The sequence below is a fragment of the Trichogramma pretiosum genome, unplaced genomic scaffold (genome assembly GCF_000599845.2).
Source record: "Trichogramma pretiosum strain Unisexual culture from Peru unplaced genomic scaffold, Tpre_2.0 scaffold6, whole genome shotgun sequence".
NCBI lineage: Eukaryota > Metazoa > Arthropoda > Insecta > Hymenoptera > Trichogrammatidae > Trichogramma > Trichogramma pretiosum.
In genome coordinates this window covers 2,103,593-2,126,983 of record NW_019641678.1, presented here as the reverse complement: position 1 = coordinate 2,126,983, position 23,391 = coordinate 2,103,593, and the positions used below count along the sequence as shown (strand labels likewise).

The 23,391-nt window shown below is 42.4% G+C and overlaps 3 protein-coding genes across 5 annotated transcripts; 2 read left to right on the top strand and 1 right to left on the bottom strand.

The window, feature by feature from the left end:
- The first annotated feature begins 1,490 nt into the window (after positions 1-1,490).
- Positions 1,491-7,277, top strand: LOC106657843 (glycine receptor subunit alphaZ1). The gene is made up of 9 exons (XM_014379526.2): positions 1,491-2,246; positions 2,928-3,072; positions 3,151-3,233; positions 3,324-3,467; positions 3,545-3,627; positions 3,932-4,066; positions 4,373-4,473; positions 4,569-4,904; positions 4,984-7,277. Exons 1-9 carry the CDS (start codon positions 2,164-2,166, stop codon positions 5,170-5,172), a joined length of 1,299 nt encoding a protein of 432 aa, XP_014235012.1. The 5' UTR covers positions 1,491-2,163; the 3' UTR covers positions 5,173-7,277.
- A 154-nt stretch (positions 7,278-7,431) lies between these two features.
- Positions 7,432-10,206, top strand: LOC106657929 (heparan sulfate glucosamine 3-O-sulfotransferase 6). Of its 2 annotated transcripts, XM_014379644.2 has the most exons (4): positions 7,432-7,610; positions 7,791-8,117; positions 8,201-8,918; positions 8,996-10,206. In XM_014379644.2, the coding sequence occupies exons 2-4, from the start codon at positions 7,854-7,856 to the stop codon at positions 9,118-9,120; spliced, it is 1,107 nt and encodes a 368-aa protein (XP_014235130.1). In that variant the 5' UTR covers positions 7,432-7,610; positions 7,791-7,853; the 3' UTR covers positions 9,121-10,206. The 2 variants fall into 2 exon arrangements, with proteins under 2 accessions (XP_014235130.1, XP_023316531.1); XM_023460763.1 differs by lacking the exon at positions 7,432-7,610 and having other exon boundaries at positions 7,658-8,117.
- Positions 10,207-11,482: 1,276 nt separating this feature from the next.
- Positions 11,483-23,391, bottom strand: LOC106657835 (sodium-independent sulfate anion transporter-like). 2 transcript variants are annotated; one of them, XM_014379514.2, is made up of 5 exons: positions 23,044-23,391; positions 17,422-17,597; positions 13,282-14,217; positions 12,745-13,215; positions 11,483-12,646 (listed from the first exon to the last, which is right to left on the bottom strand). In XM_014379514.2, exons 2-5 carry the CDS (start codon positions 17,594-17,596, stop codon positions 12,123-12,125), a joined length of 2,106 nt encoding a protein of 701 aa, XP_014235000.1. In that variant the 5' UTR covers position 17,597; positions 23,044-23,391; the 3' UTR covers positions 11,483-12,122. The 2 variants fall into 2 exon arrangements, with proteins under 2 accessions (XP_014235000.1, XP_014235002.1); XM_014379516.2 differs by lacking the exons at positions 17,422-17,597; positions 23,044-23,391 and adding an exon at positions 15,974-16,144.

Genomic DNA, 23,391 nt, shown 5'->3' with positions numbered 1-23,391 from the left:
CGTAGCTATTTTTCATTTTACGAATCTGCGGGCCGATTTATTCTAGGGGTGGCCGACTTTCCTACTCAAATTTGCAATCGTTCGGTAGTTCATCCGACCGATCGATCATTGGCAATCAATGAATCAATCATTGCTCGATCACGAATTCACTATTGGAAGCCCCATGAGCCGAGGTAAGCCTGTTGCGAATCTCCTACTACGTATCGCGTAGGCGTAGAGCAGAAAAGCAAACAAGCTCGAAAAGTCTACGATGCAAGGAGGTACACGTGCGCTGAAAGTTAAGAAGTATATAAGCGGTCGACCGAACGAGCGAGCAGTAGCAGAGAAGTGGCAGACCCAGAGAGAAAGAAAAAAGAAAAGATGCTGCTACTGTACAGGGAACCGACACAATTCCGGAGGAAGATGTCGCCTGTCTTATTCTCTCACATACACACGCACACAGGGATAAAGGGAAAAACGAAACAAAGGCGAGAATCTGCCGCATTCGAGCAATTCGAGTCGTCGAGCTGCTGCTGTGGGGCAGCAAGCCGGCAGTACTGACAACTCTCGAGTGGAAAAGAGGAGGAGAAGAAGAAGAGAAGACGGCGAAGGCGACGATGAACAGAAGCAACGGCAAAAGAGCCTGAGCACCATGTCGACGACTGCAATTTTCACTTTTTGACCCTCCAAGCAATGTTTCCGGGGAACGAGGTTAACCGGTACAAAAGAAGAGGGATAGACAAGAGGATCGACAGGCTGCGCGTGTACACATTCGCTTGGCCTACCGTCAACTTGTCGCTGCTGCTCCTTTTCTACCTCTGACGCGACTATTCGCGTCAAAGTATTACATCGCATTGCATCCTTCAATTTCTACCACTCCTACCGTCCGTCGTGCGTAATCTTATTTTACATTGCTTCGTAATAGCTAGTACTTGGTTAAAACATTGAAATTGCTTCGAGTGTGCGAAACGATAATTCCACAAATTATTTCATTCTAACTGGGAAAATTATAGACTTGGAACATGTACTTACTTTTAGAAATTCTCAAAAAATATAAAAATGTCGATTGAGGAATCGCGAAAAAAAACGAGAAAATATGATTTGAAGTGAAAATAAAATAGTTTTCGTGAGACGAATAGAATATAAAGGAAATAAATGATGAAAAAAGAATCGAAGGAACGAAGCCACGAGTCGGATCATTCACACTCGTGTCAGAGCGAAATAGCACAAAGTAGTCCTATAAGAAGCAGTGCCATCGAATCGCGACAGAAGTGCAGGTAGAGTCGAGCTCGGTCGAATCGGTGGGTCGCTTGGCCGCGTCATTCAGCTATCGCATCGGCTGCAACGCGACCAACTAGCGAATACGTAAATCGAGAGCAGCGGCGCGGTAGATGGAAGCAAAGAAGCGCTTGCGTCTCTCCTCGTCGTCGTCCGTCATTCGCCAGCTGCACGAGCGGAGCTCGTTGGGGTAGCTAGCAGCGATGCGCACCTTCGCAGCAGTTGTTCGCGCGCTCGGCCCAAGCTCTGAGCTGCTGCTGCCACTGGCATAGCTCTTCTCGACCCTTTGGGCGCGAATCCGCGAGCCAACAGCGAGCCCCGAACTGCTATTGGATCACCGATTTTTCCAAAATTCAGTAATTTACTCGATCGCCGCAGCGTCGCAGATTCGCAAAACAACGAGTTTTTTTATTCATCTCGCTACTCGTGAAATTTCCTGGCTTCCTCGTGACTCTCCGATGACTGCAAACAAAAAATAGCTAACGACGTAATTAGCTAATTGAAAGTGCCGAAAAAAGTGCGGAAGACGATGCAGTGCTCGACGAGCCATCGATCGATCGTCGCGAATCCTTGCTCGATGTAATGTTTCGTCGGCTGACTCGGAGCCTGGCATCTTCGATCACGCTCCCAACGAGTACGTCGTAAAGCCTCTTGAGCGCGCCGCACGCATTGAATCGCGGAGAAGTGGCCCTTCATAAGTTCGCTACTGGCGGCAGCGACGCGTCGACGACTGCCTCAGCTCGACAGATACACAGTAGCTGAAGTGAAAAAAAGAAGTATACAAGACGACAGCAACGGCGAAGAAGAAGAAGAAGCAGCAGCAGCAGCAGCGGCCGATGAGAATAATGCTGTGAACCAGGTATAGAGTCGGTGCATGCGAGTGAGTGAGTGAGTGCGCGGGCCGACATGAGGGGCTGCTGCGAGGCATCAGCAGCTACCGCGGCAGCTCTTGTCTTCTTGCTTCTCTGGATCAGCCCATCCGATGCTCAGTAAGCTTCTTTTATATCGCTTATGCATGCCTGGCCCGCCTCGATAACGCGCTTCATACGGTCCATTGTTTAAAAGTTTTCGATCCGAGCGAGGGCATGATGCGCTAAACGATCCGAGCGCGACAACCAAATCGGCAGCGCTCCTTTCGCCTTGCGTCTCGGCCGACAATTGACGCTTCCAAGCTGAATTACGCGATTTTTGCACGGGCGCGAAAAATCGTCGAATCAGTATTATCGGCCGACTAGGCAAGAAAATGCATCTATGAAAAAAATTTACGTGCGCGCTACGATTCTCCAATGAGACAAGAGGAAAATAGGTCAAGATTAATCCTTATCTTTGCTCGCGCGTTCAGATACAAACACATGCACTCGTATGCCACACACATACACACTCATGTACCGTCGCGATCACCTTGTAGGTTTTTGACCTTCTCTCATCTTTCTCTGCCTAAAACTTGCAGATAATATATGTGTTTCAATATTAAAACCGAATCTTGCGCGCGCCCGAGCGCAATTCGAGTGCTTCGTTCTAATTTCGCATTATGTCGATTTATCATGTCTCGTTCTCATCTCGCGACTTTCATTCGGCGCTTCGCACTGCGTACAAATAAATTCAGTCGATTCGTTCCAATGATTTTTTTATTCATGCGTTGTCTTTACTGTTTTTCTTTTTTTTGTCAGAAAAAGTTTGGAATTTTATGATTTGCTTCCGGAGGATCCGAAGCTCTACGACAAGATGCGACCGCCAAAAAAGGACGGACAAGCGACGGTCGTGTATTTTCACGTAACCGTCATGGGTCTCGATTCCATCGATGAAACTTCAATGGTAATTGAATATATGATTCCAACGACAATTTTATTCTAATTGAGAATTTACTCATTTTTTATTTTATCGCGTAAAAAGACGTACGTCGCCGACATCTTCTTCGCGCAAACGTGGAAAGACAACAGACTGCGACTGCCGGAGAACATGACGTCCGAATATAGGTACTATATTATTACGCGCAATACCGAACGGATCTGTCGATCATCTCAACAATCCACTCGTAAAAATAATACTTATGACGCGTAATTTAGGTTATTGGAAGTCGACTGGTTGAAGAACATGTGGAGACCGGACTCGTTTTTCAAAAACGCCAAATCCGTGACGTTTCAGACCATGACGGTTCCCAATCATTATCTATGGCTGTACAAGGACAAAACTATACTCTACATGGTCAAGTACGTACTGCTGACACAGTCCGCTGTGAACCGTCGTGAAAATATGGCACGTAAAATATATTATGCACGGATTGCAGGTTGACGCTGAAACTTTCTTGCGCCATGAATTTCCTCATCTACCCTCACGACACTCAAGAGTGCAAGCTCCAAATGGAAAGCCGTAAGTAGCAAAAAAAAATCTGTGCCTACGAGACACTCGAGCCTCTCTCGTATAGTAAAACGAGCAAAACGAGCCTGCCACTCGATCTCTGAAAATCAATTTTCACACAGACGCGTGACTTAATTGCACCCTGCATGTACGTCACGATCCAACACACGTATACATGCGCGACGCCTATTGTAAAAAATGTCGCGCGTCACAGTGGCGGCATTGATTTCTCGCTCATTACGCATTGAAAGTTTCAATTGAAGGCAAACAAGTCGTTTGAAAATAATGCACACGTCTATATTCCGCATTTATGCAGTGTCGCACACAACCGACGAGATGATATTCCAATGGGATCCAGATGTGCCACTCGTCGTCGACGAAAACATCGAACTACCCCAATTGCAGCTCGTGAAGAACTACACGGCCGACTGCACGCAGGTTTACTCCACTGGTAAGTAGTTATCATTATACATGTGGGCGCGGATTGACAAAGATCCGCCAACGTCTGTGCACTTAAAAAAGTAAAATTTTCTTTCTGATGTGGTTTGTTTTCTCCCTCTTTCTACGTGTACGCGCGAACTTTCGAAGCGGAAAATTGCGACAAAAACAAGCGCTTCTTTTCAGCTTTGATATATATTCACGAGTTTTTCGTTTTCTCCTTCTTCTCTTTGATCGCTACTATCACTCGACGACGCGGCTAACCTGGTTTGCGCAGCGAGAAAAAATTTGACTTACTTTCTCGACTGTTTTAATTTAGGTAATTTCACCTGCCTCGAAGTCATATTTGTTCTGAAGCGACGTTTGGGCTACTACTTGTTTCACACTTACGTACCAACTTGCCTCATTGTCATCATGTCCGTAAGTATAATTTTTGTCGCTCGTTAATTTCGGCAGAATCCAGAAGTATCGAGCACATCCAAGCGCTCGTAACTATTTCCTTGTTTTTTCTGCAGTGGGTGTCGTTCTGGATAAAGCCCGAAGCCGCTCCAGCTCGAGTGACGCTCGGCGTGACTTCGCTCCTGACTCTGTCGACGCAGCACGCAAAGAGTCAGGCCTCCTTGCCGCCGGTCTCTTATCTCAAAGCCGTGGACGCCTTCATGTCGGTCTGCACGGTCTTCGTGTTCATGGCCCTGATGGAGTATTGCCTCGTCAACATCGTCCTGGTGATCGGCGAGACCAGGGAGACGGTCAATCCGAAGCCACCGCCTCCACCTCCTGCGCCGGCGGCGGGACCACCGCCTGGCCCCGCTGGTGGCCCCGACCCCAAGATCTTCGACATAGCCAGCAAGGTACGCTGCGCGATCGAACCTTTTCCATCGACGTAGTTGCGAGCCAGTTCGGCGGACACTGATTGGCGCTCTGTTGCAGGAAAATGCCATGCTGCTGTCGGGCCGATCGCAAAAGTCGCAAGCCGCGGCTCCTTCCCCGGCAGCGACCAAGACTCAGCGCGCCAAAGTCCGCGCGCTCAACATCGATCGAGTCTCGCGCTTCCTCTTCCCTGCGCTCTTCGCCATGCTCAACGTCACCTACTGGATCATGTTCTGGAAATACGTTTAAGCGGATCGCACGCGTCAATGCAGCTTTCAGATTATGCTCGAGCGATTGCGATGCTACTGCTGCTACTGCTGCTGCTCTTGTTGTTATTTATAAACGCGTCAAAATATTTGTTATCGAGAAAGTGTAACAGGTGCATTTGTGCTTTAAGCACACCAACCAAAGGCATTATTCAATAGTGCTATTTGCCATTTAGAACAATCGTTTTGCTAATAGCTCTTTCGGCTTTAAAAAATACGTATGCCTAAAGCACCAACCCTGAGTGAAATGTTCGTGTCAGTTATGGATCTCGATTGTTGATGACTTTTCAGTCATCGTGATTCGAAAGTGAGACAATCCTTCAAACTCTTGATTAAATGTACAACTGATTCAATCACACTTCTGTATCTCGCAGGCTAAAAACAGTCCGGATCCAACGAGAACTTCGATCAATGATTCAAAATTCCGTTTTTTGTTGTCTTCGCTGAAAAGTGGTGTATGCACCCATACGATTCTTTTTCATCACTTTCGTTTCACAATAATGTAAATATGTCGTCGTTAAGAACAGCCCTACTTTAATAACGCAGACTCCGTGTAAATATGGTCGAATATGTGTCAATAGGTCCAATTACATGTTCGTTTTCATTAACAAAGACGCACAGTTTCATTTTCAAGTCCAATTGTATGTTGCAACTAATTAAGCCAAATTAATTTAAAGATTTTTACGACGAACATCTGAAAATCTATAACATGTAATTCAAGTTCGTTGCAAATAGTATCAACGATAATAATTTTCAAAAAATACTTGCACATTTATAAAACTATCAAGCTTGTTGCAGGAAAATTGTTTTTCCGTTGAATTTTAGGTATACGATTGTTAATGAAGACAAAATTGTCAAAAAGCAGTGTACAATAACTACATACTAATTGTTCAATTTTATTCTGTAATTATAACAGCTTTTTATGAAACTTTCCAGTGTTTGCATAAAATTAATAAAATTTTACTCAAATCTTTCAAAAATTTCGGTTACAACAAAAAATATATCTCAAGTTACAGATTGAAAGATAAAATTAAAAAATGTTGATAAAATTATTATGATATATCAATCAATTGATATAGTTCACAAAACGTGAAGTATATCGCGTGAAGCTCGTCCATACATAAAGCAGCTATTGTACTAAAAAGTAGCAAATAGCAATTAAAAAATGTTTAAAAATCAATTATTACTTCGATAATTATCAAAGAAAATTATATGAAATTAAAAACTTTTGAGCATATTTTTAGATATGATTTGTAAGCTCACATTAGAATTGACCAAGTCGTTTCTTAACAAAAACTTGATTGTATTTTCAAAATCTATGGTTATATTGGATGAAATTAGAGCTTAAAAATTTGGCACTTGCTATATTGCTGATTTTCTTTTCTTGTAATAACTTTTCTAAAAAGTTGTAGAATATTCGTTAAACAACTCTCTAATATACTGGTAGGATAATTGGATATTAAATATCCAAAAAGCAATATATACTGAATTTAAATAAATTATACATTAAATAGATGTCTCTTATAAAGAACAGGACGATTCATTTTCAATATCAAAAATTAAATCATAGAATACTTCAGATTTTTTTATCAAAAATCTGATGAAACATTTTATTTTATTTCATAAATTCTAAAACGTCTTTCGGTGAGAAGTGTCAATTTCAATTGCTTGTATTTTTACCAATATTTATGATATTTTTTGGTCGCTTATGCATAAGTATGTATGGTACATATTGTGTTTTTGTATAATTATTTTACAGAAGTAATCGCTAAAAAAGCTCATTACGATTAGTTGATATATATCGAATAAAGTATGTATTTACAAAAATTTCGTGAAGGGAAGTAAAAAGGAACGATCGTGCTCAAAACTAGCGCACGTTGATTTGAGAAGTAAAACACTAATTTCGATCGAAAATTTGTATACTCTTCACCATAACTATGAAAAAAAATGCTCTGAAGAATAATTGTTATAAATAATATGCGGGTGACCTAGGCTCCTGGTCTTGCTCTACACTGTAAAAAGGAAATTGCGAAAAATGATTGAATAAAAAATCACTGTAGTAGAAAGGAAAAAATACTGTTAATAAAAAAGGATAAAATTTTAAAGGCAGTCCTTGATTAAAACGATCCGCGGCGAATGAAATCAGCCCTTCATTGAAATATCCTGCGCCGCGCAACGGCGATAACGACTCGCGCGCATAGGCTGATACTAGTCTCTGCATAGACGCAGGCTGCGCGCAATTATCGATTCGTCTTGCGCGTCGCACTTTTTGCGCTTGACGACGACGACGACGTGCTCGCCGCGTGTGTATCATCCCCACTCACTATCAAATAGACGCAATCCTCTGCATTCGGCAGCCGCAGAAAACGATTGATAGCCGCAGCTGCTACTCACCGTAGACACCATGCTCAGCTTGCACAGGTAAATTTACCTCTTAACTTTATTAATACTCATTTGGGTATTCGTGGCTGAGCGTAATTATTCAAATGGGCATCGATTAAGCGAGTGTACAGTTCATTCACCCCGCCGGGTTGTCAAACTTTTCCCAATCGCGAAATGCCGCTGAATTTTTTGCTGAAACAAAACTTTGTTTTCCATTAGATCGAAGAGTCGGTGAGCTAAGATGAAATCTCGCACAATGCAAAAATTGTCCACGAAGCAGCCATGGAGTATGGTAAATGGTCAGGAACGAGGAAAGTGTGTCTAGCGGTTTGTCTGCTAGCTGCTCTGCTGCTCGTCGCGCTCGAGCGCTCGTGCCTTCTTCGTCCATCCAGATTCAATAGCTATTATTACAATCGTCTGCAACTGCAGCAAAACCAGAGACAATCGAACGAGCCTCTAGTCCGAGAAATACCGCTCGACAATCCCGAGAGGAAGCTGACTCGAGTCCAGGTAGTTCCTCTCTCACCCAACAATGATAGCCTCAAGGTGGGTGTACTGCAATTGTCGGTGAAACTATGCCGAGTTTTGCTTGCTGAATCGAATCATTTGATTGGCGCATTTTTCAACAGGACGACGCGGCAGCGTTGGAAAGGACCGAGGCCAAATACGAGGATCTGCTGGCTGAGCAGGAGCTCGCGGCCGCGAGGCAACTACCCAGTGCCCTGATCATCGGCGTGAAAAAAGGCGGCACCAGAGCACTGCTCGAGTTTCTGCGACTTCATCCGGACGTGAAGGCAGCCGGCTCGGAGATCCACTTCTTCGACCATCACTACAGCAAGGGCTTTCACTGGTACAGACGCCGGATGCCACTGACGCTTCAGGGACAAATCACTATGGAAAAGACTCCGTCGTACTTCGTGACGGCCGAGGCTCCGCGTCGAGTGCAGCACATGAATCCCGGTGCCAAGCTCGTCGTCGTCGTGCGGGACCCCGTGACCAGAGCCATTTCCGATTACACGCAGGTCAAGAGCAAGCGCAGCGACATGCCCAGATTCGAGGACATGGCTTTTGTCAACGGGTCGCGAGTCGTCGACACGACTTGGGCTCCGCTCAGGATAGGCGTCTACGCCAAGCATCTCGAGCGTTGGCTCAATTATTTTCCCCTGTCGCAGCTGCTCTTCGTCTCGGGCGAACGTCTCATCGCCGATCCGGCCCTCGAGATTACTCGAGTTCAAGACTTTCTCGGTATCAAACGGCTCGTATCCGAGAGACATTTTTACTTCAACTCCACAAAGGGATTCCCTTGCGTTTTTAGATCAGAGGAACATACGACTCCGCATTGTCTCGGTGAGTGATCGCATCTTCTCTCGTAGTAATAGTCTTTACCTACTAATCGTTAAACTGACGCTTCTTCGTTGTTGCAGGTAAAAACAAAGGAAGAAATCATCCTTTCATCGATCCCTCTGCCATCCAGCGCCTTCGAGATTTTTATCGACCGTTCAATCGACGTTTCTATCAGCTGACCGGTATCGACTTTGGTTGGCCATAAATTCCCATTTCTATACCTTTTATTCAATAATCAACGAAACATAATGACGAAAACTTTTCTACGATACACAGTCAATTTCAGTGAGACTACTTTGTACGATGAAAAAGAAAAGAGAAGAAAATATATTTCGGTGCCTGCCCACGTAATTCAATCAAACCCTCCATTTTGATATATGTCGTATTTTGAATGGGACGGACATATCTCAAAGTATCTCAACGAAAGTGCAAAGCTCGTCAACGAGCTTCTAGTCATATCATTCGTTACAAATAAAGAAAACCTATGAGAATTAGCATAAGTACGCGCGGCTAGTCAGTATTATAGCAATTTGTAGAAGAGGATAAAAAAGTCGATGGTTGTGAAAGTACATCCTTATGTTAACTCGAGTATGTAATTTTTTAATTTTTGATTTGTGAGTTGACATAAATATTGTTGATCGTTCTAGATAAAACATATTTTTTAATTCATGTATATTGCATATAAGTTTATTATAATATAGTCGTTATGCTGTCATTTCTAATATCATTGTTATAAAACGTACGTATAGATAAAAATGTAATGCATGAGAAATCTTTTGAGACTAAATTAGAGGTATTATTATTATATATTAAATCATATATTGCATATCGAAAATACGACGAAGTCACGTGATACTTCCAAAGTAAACTCATTAAAACGATGTGGTACGTGTATACACACGAGACCTCCTAATTTCAAAAAATTGTCTAATGCGGTAAAACAAAAGATAAAGTGTTTTTTGACCGCAAGGTAAATATTGTTACGCGATAATTGTAAGTATATTTGTACTGGATAATACTTGAATACATAAATCAAGACATTAGAAGCAATAAGTTAACACGAGTATCAATCTTTTTTGTAAATTTGCTCATTTTACAACTTCCGTACTTATAAAACCTGTAAATTCATATGTCTATTCATTATTTGTGATAATTTCTAGATTATGCATCTTTTTAGATTAAATATATATGGCCTTCTCTCGGTAACATTTAATAGCCAAAGAAACTTTTTTCTGCGAACATAAAAAAAACTTGTTTATGATGTCATACATGTCCCTAAATTTTATTAAAGTTTTTGTAATCATCTATTTCTTTTTTTTTTAGGCTTATTGCAAAAACTTGAAAAATTTTTAGTTCATCATGGAGTGATTTAGGAAAATAAGAGCTGAAAAGCTATTTTGCTCTAAATGTTCCTAATTTTCAGCAAAAAATACACCAAGAGTCTGAGCATTTTGAGAGCTCGCTACTATCAAACGATTTGGCCTTTGAAAAGCGGTGTTAAACAATCTCGAAAATTCTTTCAAATTTGGGGACTTGTATGGCATAATAAAATATAAGATTATCATGTTCGCGGAAAAAAAATTTTTTGGCCGTTTGATTTCACCACTGAGAATTGGCTGTGTATCGAGGAGCGCGTGTCGCGCTCCGAATGGCAAGTATGGCAGGCGAGAGCAGCGTCACTCCACGCTCCTCATATACGCGAGAATCGCGATTTCGGGACCCGCGAAAACAACCTAACGTTATTATTTGAAATCTATAAAACATACGGTTATTTAAATACTTTTGACACTGTATTGAAATGATAATTGACATCATCAAATGGAATTGGCGAATAATAAAAATTAAACGAGAAAAAATATAGTGTTTCATGTCATCTATTATTTTACTTTATTAACAATATTATCGTTATCTTAATCTTTTTTATTTCTTTTAAACTTCTCCGCAAAGAGCTAAAATTGTTTGATCGCTTTGAATTCAGCTTAAAGCACATGAGAGTTGGCTTTCGTTTCTCTCGTTGAAAATACAGAAAAATACTTGGCTAAATTTCAATACTGATGCTTCTACAGTATGTACAGGCTAATATAGTACACATTTCTTATTTTTCTTTTTTCAATTATATACTTCCTATAATCTACATTCACACACGCACGCACACAAAAACACTAATTTTATCCATGCATTCTTCTTACAGCCTCTCATAAAAATATTTTCTTTTGTTATTGTCGGTGTTTTATAATTGTTTCTATCATGAATAATTTATACTAAATGACATGATCTCGCGCACTTTCAGCGCTTCGTTTATACCTTCTCGTTTTACAAATTTATCACAGAATATCTTAATTAATTTCTAATAACTAACCACTAAAAAACTGTCGTTATACATGTATAATAAACGTTAATAATGCTGAATTGTATTTTCTAGTTTGTCTAACTTTGTTTCTCTTTAAAACGGCGTGGATTTACGTAGTTATACAAAAAATAGGTTTTTTCTTTCGCTATACATTATGAAGGAGAGAGTTATTTTTCAAAATGTAATATTTTTGTTCATAATTACTTAAGTATAATAATATATGTACCATGTGAGCTTAGACATTAAATGATGAAAACTCGTTTTAAATAATCAATCGACAATTTTTAAAACCAGTCTGCATACGAGTAAAATAACTTATGCGCTAGATGATGGAAAAATTAAAATTGTTGATGAAACTAGTTGTGATGTAATTTACCTACTAAAGCGAACAATGCGTCAATACTCTCGAAGAGGATTTTTGTTTCTTCGTATTAAAAAAAAAACGATAGTTTGAAAAAAAGTAAATGATTGTTCTAGTTTGTTAATTAGCCTAGAATGTATACTGATTCACGCTCGCAATAGTCACGCACGCGTATCGAGGAGTTGCTCATACAAAAATTGAGGATAAATATATAGGCATGTATAAATGTATCAGTAAATGCAACGCGATTGTGACATAACATTAACGAACATAAGCATACATACGCACGCTGGTTCTTAAAGAACACGGACAGTTACAAATCATTAAAATAACACAGACACAGGCACAAAAAACATACTCTGACACATACATACATTAATTTATAATATTTAAAATTACGTTATTCAATCATCATGATCGTCAATGTGATCGAAGAAGTAGGATTTTCGTTGTGGACGTCATTCTCGGAATAATAATCCAGTCGAAGCTCAAAGTGTTAGGGCACCTCCTTGAAGTTTCGCCGCACCTCGTGATTGCTCTCGCGCTCCTTGAACAGCTCGTCGAGGGCCTCTTGAGTATAATAACAGACAAAGTCGGCGGGCTCGACGCCCTCGAACACGGCGTAGACGGACGGCTTGAGGTTGTAGAAGAAGAGGCTCTGACCGCGAGAGCTGAAGTCCCGAATGAGGCTCTCGATGACCTTGGCGGCCGTGTAGTCTGCGCCGAATACGTGGCTGCAGTCGATCACCACCGGCATAGTCTCGCCGGCCTCTCGCCTCCCGTACTTGGTCACCAGGTTGCGCACGTAGTCGACCGACGGGAAGATGAGGCAGCGATCCGGCGTCAGCATGAGGTACTCGATCCCCTGCCGCGACCTCATCTTCTCCGCGTCGATTTTGGGCCGCGCCGCGTGATACAGGATGAACAGGATGTTGATGGCGACGCCGAGGCCGATGCCGATCTCCAGTGGCAGCAACAGGCAGAAGACGAAGGCACTGATGCCCGGCACCAAGTCCGTTTCTGCGAACGACCAAAAGATCCTTGCTTAGCAGCTTATCGAGGTAGGGAAAAGAAAAAAAAGGTAGGAAGAATAGAAAAATAATGAAATAAAAACGCACTCTTGGTTCTCCACATGGGTTTGATGACCTTGACTTCGACCATGAAAATGACAGCGGCGATGATGATGGCAGCCAGTGCAGCTTTGGGTATGAAGAAAAAATACGGGGTCAGGAAGCACAGAGCTAGTATCACCAGGATACCGGTGTAAACTCCTCCGAGGGTAGTGCGCACGCCCGAGGCATTGTTGACGGCCGACCTGCTCAAGGAGCCGCTGCCGGGGAACGCCTGGACGAAGGAGTTGCCGATGTTGGCGGCCCCGATGGCGATGAGCTCCTGCGTGGCGTCGACCGATTTGCCGTTGGCGAAGGCCTTGCATATGGCGATGTCCTCCATGAGGGATATGAGCGGCACGACGATTATGCCGCTGCCGAGATTCTCGCACATCGTCCAGAGCGACACGGTCGTGTTGTCGTCCTTGGTGTAGCCGAAAGGCGGAAGCTGCACGGCCGGCATGCCGCTTGGAATGTCACCTGTAAGTCGAAGGAAGTTAAGCTTGAGTTAGACTTTGAGTTAGGTCGGGGGAGCTCTCTACTTACCAATCAGATTAAAGGGCGATTGGCCCACGGGGAAGCTGTAGGCGATGCAGCCGCAAATGACGACGAGCAGCGCGTTCCTCGAGGTGCCCATGAGCCAGAGGCATTTGTTGAGGATCTTGTAGGGGGTGCTGTGGCGCTGCTGCTCTTCGGTGCCGAAGGACAGCGAGGCCACCATTCTCAGGACGAGGAGCAAAGCGATGCAGGAGAGGCCGAGCGACGCGTCGTACAGCTTGGCCTCCGAGGCGTGATCGATTATGCTCGACCACATCTCCATGAAGGTCGTGCCCGAGGCCTTGATGCCCAGCACGTCCTTGACCTGCGACGTGACGATGATGAGGGCGACCGCCGAGGTGAAGCCCGAGCTCACCGGGCCCGAGACGAAGTCGATGAGGAAGCCCAGCCCGAAGGCGCCCATGAGCAGCTCGACCAGGCCGGCGATGAAGCAGAGCAGGATCGCGTGCAGATGCGGACTGTCCAGGTGGTTGACCGTCTGGTAGGTGAGCAGCGACACGATGGCCGTCGGGCCGAACGGCACGTCCTTGCACGAGCCGAACAGGATGTAGAGGAAGCAGCCGAGGAAGCTGCCGTAGAGGCCGTACTGGGGCGGCAGACCCGCCACGCTCGAGTAGGCCAGCGACTGGGGTATGACGGTGAGGCCGACGGTGACGCCGGCCACCAGGTCGCCGAGCGCGTCCTGCCCGTTGTACCGCGGCAGCCAGTTCAGCACCGGCAGCCTCTTGTACAGGGTCTTGCGGTTGCAGGCCCGGCTCAGCCGGCCCCACTGCCGCCTACCGTAATTGCCGATGGCCGACAGTCGCTCCTTCGTGCTGGACGTGCTGTTGCTGCTGTTGGTGTCGTCGCTGCAGCCGCCCTTGATCACGACTCGATGATCGTCGACGCCCGCCGTTGCGGCAACCGACGTCGGGTCCTCCAGCACTGTCAACATCCAAATTTATGACAAATTTAGTTACATTCGTACGATTCTCCTCCTCGTTTATAGATCGTGCCTCTCTACATTTTTATACGAAACCAGTCGAATCGTAATCGTGCGTAAGCGCGACTGCACGTATGAAGCTCTTATCTTTAATTACGGATCTTGCGCTAAATTTTTCAACGATTAACTCGCGTGCGGCTGCTTCGCTTGGCCAACTACTTATTCTGCCGGGTAATTATACGGATTATTATTAATCGAGACTTTATGCACTCGATACGCGACTTGATTGTTTTCGAATGACTCGAGCCGATTGTTTATATATTTATATATGCCACGCAAGATTAATTGCGTGAAAAACGTCTTACGCTCGTAGTTATAATAGTCAAAAGCATGTACGCGATTAGATTGTGTACAGCCTGAACGAATTAATTTTTTTCGTTTTTGTTTCTTGTTTTTTCGCCAGATAGAGCTGGGCTCGATCTTTACGGGTGGCTTGGATTTATCTACGATTTTTGATCATTAATTATCGAAAATGTGATGTAATAAAGTTCCGCTCGGCCGGCATTTTTCTTTCAAGTCTCATTTTCGAAATTACAAGCGGAAAATTTATAAACGCAAATTAACGCACGCTTCTCCGGCTAAACGCGTACGCGCCTCACGCGTACGGAAGCAATTGTCACAATTATCTACTGATAAGGACCCACAATCATCGAATTCGTAATTCATTATTTTTAATGGTTAACCAAGAGCATAGGTAAAGCGATGTTATCTCACCGTACTTTCGTTTCTGTTGTACATACACTACCGCGTGGACCTTGTTGGAATTCTCTAATTTTCATGTTCCCCTTTTTATGGGCTTTTAATATCTCTTTGAGAGATGCAAATGATGAAACATGGAAATTATAATTTTAAATTTTTGACGACGATTCTTTATCAGAACTTAATTAAATTAATTTTTTTTTAAAATGAACAGAATTTTTATGTAAAATAAGTGTTTCAAATTGCTTAGCTCCATTTTTTATATGAATACGTAGTTGAAATGAATTATTTTCAAAGTGAAACATCCCAACTAAACAATAGTATTTTACATTTTTCAATGGCTAACTTTCAAAATTATCAATGTCGAAATCGAATCGATTTCTAAAAAAAACTTTTAAATTAAAAATTTTTGTTGATTTTTTTATAATTTTATTCAATTTTCATTAAGATTTTTAGGGCTGTTTGTTTGAATAAAATCCGATATTTTCAAATAACTAATTTAGTAAGTAAACAACTGCGAGACACACGTGTCGTCTGCTAAAGCACATGGCATACTTGTGCTAATTACCTATATGCAATAACTTTGATTGAACATTTGAAAAACTAGGACTTTGTAAATTGACACCTAAAAACCACCACCGTAAATTACTTGTTTTTATATTATCTTTCAGTAATAGTTATATATGAAAATTTCGAATTTCCCTCTCGATTAGTGGTCTCGGATATTTAGTCCAATTAATTCACAAGTTCATGAGTTATAAATCAGAATTAGGGTAACAATTATTCAACTTGTTTTCACTAACACAAAATCTCACTTTTGCTTTAAAATTTGACTAGAATGAGAAAAAATTTATAATCCTCACTCTTGTGTGAGTACAGTCATTTTTTAATGCCAAAGCCATCGTAGGTAATAAAGAGATTCGATGTTTACTTTGTAATTGTACAAATTCTAATCGATAAATGAAATTTATTACGCCATGAAAAAACATAAAAACTTACACTCAACAGCGACCATATCGTCTTTTGATGCACTACTGTACCGAATCATTGTCTTTGCACACAAACTAAAAATTTAGTCGACTACATTCACTCGCGTTTACGGGTAGAGAAAGAAACACCGACTGTTACCGAAGTGTTGACGTGAAGAAATGAACTGACTAGAAGACGTAAACTAATTCGTCGGTTTGTATACAACTATCCGAGACACTATGGTATTTCCCACTACGTCTCAAAAATCATATGATTGACCAATGACACTGACCTCTCACTGCTCAAGCCGATAAATTAAGGCCCACCATCCCTACCACGCCGCAGCGTCCAAAATCTAATCTTTCAAAGAAGCGAGAGTCATGCAAGAAAAGCCGGAATTCTAGGGTAATTATACATACGCAGTTATAACGTGTCCACGGCGGCGAGTACAGGTATTTCCTGCTGTTGTTTGAATGATCGTAAATCAATCCTTTTATCGAGAATTTAACTCGATTCAATTTTCATAGCTGCTACTGATAGAATATAGTAGCATCAAAATGTCTTGGTATTATTCCATTCGTATAATGAGCTCGGATACTATCATGATTTAACGACGTGTAACAACGACTGCCCCCTATTACTGTTGTGAACTTGAAATTCGATATAAATTTATTTTCCAATTCGTTTAAAGTAAATTAATTTATTTTTTGTACAGACAACGTATTTACAGAAGACATAAAAGCTTTTAAAAGCCCAACTATTGGAAATCATCAAAATTATTCGTTATAATCAATCAAAGGGAGCGTACTTTTTGAGTATCCATAACGATACCGTACTAACGATACCGTATCTGATTGCATATACAGCTTATCGCGAGATTATTCAATTTTACAGAAAATCCATTGCAACGCAAAGGAGATAGCATTTCGGCTTTCATTCGCAAATTACAGGCATTTTTCAGCTGCAGCAAGCGATGCCGACTGACGAGAGAAGCAATATCGAGATCTCGCGTCGATGATTATGATCAATCATGCGGCCTGCTTGTACGGACAGAGTCTACCTCGCTCTTTCTCTTTCGCATTCGGCTTGATTATCGCGTTTCTGCGCTTCCGCGCATACACACTCGGACGGCTCCTTTCACCGATTCGAGTACATGCAAATTTATCGCAAACGCATACGTGCAGCAAGAGACGATTAGAGCTACCAAGGCACGAGACGTGTATCGCCGAGTTCCCGACGGATGTTCCGCGAGCGAGACTTTCGCACCGATAATTCTTTTTTCTTTCATACGAATGCATGCGGCAATGTGACTTACTTGTACAGCATCCTCCAGTGGGCATGCATTTGAAAATTTCATTATTAACCATTGTATATCTCGTATTTGACAAGAGCAATTTTCAAATTACAATCGCAATGATTGATCAGGAAGGGAGACTGAGTTTTCTAAGAGAGATGATAAAAAAAATGTGCATACTCACAGACAAAATCGGACGAGCCATTGGTGTAGGCGTTGGTGTAGTGGGTATGGCGGGTCGGTAGGCCGTTGTGATGCGGGCCTAGATCGAGTTGGGACTCGCTCAGTGCGTGATTGACGTATCCACCTTCTATGCTCTTGCCCATGATTCCGTCGCTCAGTCTGTGCTCTTTCTTCATTCTGCGAATGGAATTTCACAGCAAGTTTTAGATTACATTCTTAATCAAAGACATCTCATTCCTCAAAGATTCGTGTCGAAATTTTTTCGATAATTTCACGTTTCGCGGCATCTACGCGATTCGTATCTTGCGCGCTTGCACAAACGAAAATCTTTGCACGAGATCTAGTAAACAAAAAAAGTTCGCTCATCTCTTTTTTTTCTTTTTCTTTCTTTTATTTCATTTTTTTTTTATAATCAAACATCAAACAAAGAACGTTTAATTTTAGATCGATTGAAATTGCGCACACATATGCAATACGATTCTGTGTATTTCCGTATTTTTTTCCTCCTCGTTGGCGGCTTGTTTTGACGCGAGCTTAAACACAATCGTGCACTGTCGCGCGGTTAAATTTATATATTTATTTGCCTATGAACTTTCAACAATGACAATGATTCGTTCCTCAACACACACGAATCAGTGCGCAGCTATTTTTTTTCTATCACTTTCCTCATCACGAAGGCAGAATTATATTTACTTGTTAAAATTACATGTGAAATCAATGCTATAATTGGCAAGCATCTTCCGAGGTGAAAATGTAATAAGTGCACACGCGTACACGTATGCATTCGTATGCGCTAAATAATCGATCTTGATTATTTTATCAAAGCTTCGAATATATACACACTGGATTATATCACGCGCTTTCGATTTATTAATTGTCGTATCTTATTTATGCGCTGGATTACTTTACATCAATCATCGCTCGAGACGTTTGTACATATTTACCGAAAAATTACATCAATTCAAAGGAATATCGATACATTTCCATCGGCGCTAGAGTTTAGATCGATAGATCGGAATCGACAAGCATTTGTTAACATCCCGCTTAAATCTCGTGACGCCTCTTTTTCTCTTTGTCCCTTGTAGGCTAGAAAGAACGAATCCGGAGCCGATGTCGCTATTCGACAACATATTTTGCCATCTACATGAATATATATATCTATATATTATGTATGCTTAATACATTGTGTACAGAGAGGACTCGACGTCGCGCCGCTCGACTTACATCCAATTATCAATCATTCGAATGGGTATTAGAGAAACTATTGTGCGGCGCAAGCGGAGCTTTTTATTATTGCACGAATCGCGGAGTGCGCGCACGACTAGTTTAAATATTGTGTTGCGCAATAGGCCTATACAATTCACGGATGCTATACAGTACTGCCAGCGAGAGACTTTCTCATTCTTATTCTATCTCTCTCTCTCTCTCTCTTTCTCTTTCTTTCAAGAGCTATAGCTCAATTGCTTCAGCGAAGCAGAATATTATCGTCGGAATAACAATGAACGTCAATTGCAACTGTTTTCGTAATTCTAGTGACACTTAATTTTTATAATATACATTTAAAATTATGATAATTTGTTCGAGTCGCAAAATACTCGTAAATGTTTACGTAGATATTCGAGGAAAGGAACATTGGGAAAATAACGTAGCATAAAATCGTCGATGTACGATTGTCGATTTCTAATTGAAGGCGAATTCATTCATTATTCTGGCACATTGGTCTCAAGAATTACGCGACTCGGGAGTTTCCAAACAATCGCGGCAGCTTATGTATGTATGTGTGTATGATGTACACTCGAGAGGCAGACGAGGCGCGCGCGCGCGTGCACGAGCCAGATTGTCAATATTTACAATTTCATAAAGTTCATATCCGTCGCGTAGGAGCGCGACTCTTCTCGACTTATATATACAAAGAAGGAGAGAAAAAATAGCGAGTCATTTGGCTGCAGCAATAGGATACTCGCTCCATAGTATAGATAATAATGCAGGCACGCGTAGCTGAGCCGTATACTTCTTCGTAGTGTCAACAATCGCGTGTAATATGCGCGCACACAGCGTACGGCCGCACTAGTATGACTTACACATAGAATGTGCAGCACGAGCCGCTCGCGATACAAAGAAAGCCAGCGTATGCATATATAAGTGTACGAGCGCCCGAGTCATGTGACTCTTTAAATATTATACACGTAAAGTCTTGGAGCGTCGGCAGCGTAAGTACGGCTTGTCACGTGCTTCTTCGCGCGCCTTATCGAGATAAATAATATTTAAACGCACCAAACGATAGAGAGGCAAGTACCACGCGACTCTTGTAACTATTAATTCCTTCCTCGAGTGCACGAATTCGAATGCATACGTGTCCCGGAGCGACCTCAACTACTTTTTAACTCGGGGGGAGCAATTAAAAAACAATAGGATGTATAGTTTTTCTCCGGAACAGATTGTGTATTTTTATCGGGAAAAATTGATAAGCTTACGCTACTAAATCTATACGAGTGCGGAAAAAACATGGGAGGAAGATGAGCGGCGGATTACTTGGAAGCACGTGTACTCGTGTGTATACCGACTCTGTGTGCTTGCGCGCGAGACTGCGAGCTGTGAAATCCACCATCGCTACGTCGAATCTGTGTTTTCTTTTGGAAAATCGCGCGAGCTGTTATTTATACTCGGAAAAGGTGGATAATCGAGAGTCGATGATCGCTCGATAACGATGCCACGATACAATATTGTGCTATTTTAGAGACAAAATCCTTGAGCGATGCGTTTAAAAACCAACTAATCTAGCTCTTATCTCATCGCCGACAGTTCAAAATTATCCGACAAACTACATCATTTTTAAAATATTTCTTTTTCTACCCAAAATTGAGAACGCATAAATGGCTCGTCTTCTTATCGCACCGAAAGCGATTACTCGCAAAAAATGTCAACTATGCGGTCGTCGCTCGTAAACCTCGAGAAACCCTGAACTTGACACACTGACAATGTTAAATAATGATAATAATAATTTTTATGCGATATAAAGGTAAAAGGGCTTTGCAAGATAGGTATCTGTGCGTATTTTTTACGATCGGTACACGCGTAGCCCGTGTCTCGAGCTTGCGAGAAAGTGTGTCAGTAGCTAAAAAAAAAAAAAAATTGTACGTGAAAAGCAGACAAGCAAGACGACAGGGAGAAAGGACGATGGGCAAAGAAAGATTTAAACGCTCGGAGAGACGACGTGCGAGCTTAAAGCTTAGCTCCGCGCGGCCGATCAGCTCGAGGGACGAGGATTTGCGTAACAATGCGCGCGAGCAAGAGGGTCGGTTTCGCAATAACATTTTTCGGCGGACCCGCGATCAATACACGCCCTCGTACAGCCGTGTATAAGCCTTCTGTGGCTGTGTGCGCGCGTGCCACGACTGCGACACGTCGGCCAGTCCGAATACGCCGTACGCGACTTTTCGGGATGAATTTTCCGCGTCACGTAGGCATCGGCGTACCTTAGGCCCAGGGGGCTAGATCCTCTGCGACTACTCGATACTTTCTTCTTTTTTTCTCGTCGTTTCGGCATGGCGAAAGTGCCAAAAAGACGACCAACTTCTCGAGCCGAATTATTTTTAGATAAAACACCTAGCATACCTCGAGTACCTTCGGCGGTTATTTTAGAGATAAAAGCTCGATTAATCACAATTAGGAATTTTTAAAAACATACATTCACTCGAATTCGGCGCGATCAGATCAAGTACGCGCTTCACACGATATTAACTCTGAGAATCATCATAGCGGCGCCAAAAACGAAAAGAAAAAATGAAATAGCTGCGGCGTGTACACGAGGAGGAAATGTTTCGGCAATTTTTACCTCGTTTGAGTGAAAAAAAGTATTACAACGATAAAATAAGACGATCTTGATTTATCTCGAGTTAATAAATTACCGCGCGCGTGGTTAAAAAATGCGCAGTTGATCATCGTATCGATCGCTCCATACGTAAATGATATCGTGCATCTCCATCGTTTATTTTCTCTTTCTCGATAAGGTTATTGCGATCGCATCATTAGAGGGTACACGCAAGGCTGATCGAGATGGCTGCCGAGCGAAAAGCGCGTGGCAGGCGTGTGCTGCTTCAACCGACGATGCTGCTTTCAATAAAACGAGTCGATCAGTGCGAATTAGAGGAGCGCGTGACTCTACTAATACTAACGCCAATCAATTCCGATCACTTGATCATAGAAGTGCTCCCAAGTGTGAGTGCAATACTTTCCATACGCGCACGAACATCGTCTCTTATTTAAAATAGAAATATGTGTATGCGCGAGTGGCAACTCTTGAGCTTTTGTATTCTCTCTCGCTTGTGTACTCTCTCTCTCTCTCTCACTAGAGAGAAAAGTAGTCGAGTCCACGCTTCAGTCAGACGGATTTCTTACTCATACTTATTTCTCTGCATGTTCGGTCAAGATCGATTAAACAATTAAAATCGATCAATCGCCGAGACTTTTTCATCTCCCCCGTTTTTTTATCTTTCTCGGCATTCCACGGGCACTGTGAAATGTGCACAAAACGCGATTGGATCGGTTCTAATCGAGATACAGCGTAATTTCTCGCGCGATCCAACTGTGTGTTACGCCGCCGTACGCGATCGACCCAACTTATCTTTTTTTTATTGCATCAATCCGACAATTAACTGTTCTCGAGTGGCCACCGCGAACGTAACAAATATGAATGTCACGGAGAAAAAGCTTCGGCTATGGGAAGCTTTTAATGCGCGTCTCGATACGTTTTCTATACGTTTGATCCGACTTTTTAAAGTTAATAATTAACGTTTGTGTTGCTCGGCGAAAACGAAGAGTATTGAAGATCCGATTAAGCCAATTACACGATATCGCTTAGTGGCATTTCGACTGATTTCGATTCAGTTCGACGTTGAGATAGTGAGAGAGAGAGAGAGAGAATACGTCGAGTGACGTATAACTGCGCACAGGAGCATGATATATAAGATAAATAATTAGCATGCACGAGATCAGACACTCGACTCGTGTATATGCACAGAAACTGAGCGTAAGAAAGAAAAAAAGGTCAACAATCGGTGCGTTAACGCGGCACGATAATTTTGTCATCGAAGCACTCGAGACAATCGCACTAAAGGCACAAAATATCACATATAATAAGTGCGATAAGAAACTGCAAGTTAAATGCATTCCTCGAATTCCAGCAGGTATAAGAAGCTCGTACTACGCGCGAAAAGTCAAGTTTTTTTCGCGTGCACCGCGTTCTGTTGTTATCGCTATGTATCCGAGCAAGAAAGAGAAAGAAAGAGAGAGAGAGAAGGCGCAATGCAACATTGCACATTATGCTGTTTTTATTTACTTTCTCGAGAAAGTGAGAATTTTTCGCTGCACATAATGTAATATGTGATCGCGTGCAAACGAGGCATTGTTTTCCCTCGTCGCGTTTCTTGGACTATTTCATCAAAGCGTAGAAATTACACAACTGCACGCGCGACTCGAAGGTTAACCAGAGGTAGTCGATGGCTAGTAAAAATTGGATGATTTGTCAACTAAACGGCGAATAGTCCTATCATCAGCAGTTCGGTAGCGCCACGATTAATTACACTCATGAGAACATGCAATATGTATGAAAACTTGCGCTTACCTGAAGTCTTGGCCAATAAGCACAGTCGATGATTCTGTCGATGGAAAAATTTGCCCTTATTCAGAGCTTCCTCGCTGAATTGCCAATTATCTTCAATGACGAAGGTCGATTACCAATTGAATCCGATCCCAGCGCGGAAAACACCTGTTCATTTTCCTCCCCGAGCACTCGGCGATTTTCTCCTCTTGTTTGTCTCTATTACTAAAAGCACTGCTTGAAAACGATGGAAAAAGAAAACTAATTCACCAGAAAACGTCAACGAAGGTAAAAAAATTGGTCGCGTTTACGAGGTCGCTATAGATTCGTCGTCTATATGTCTTTCTTCGCGAGGCGATACGCATTCGCTGA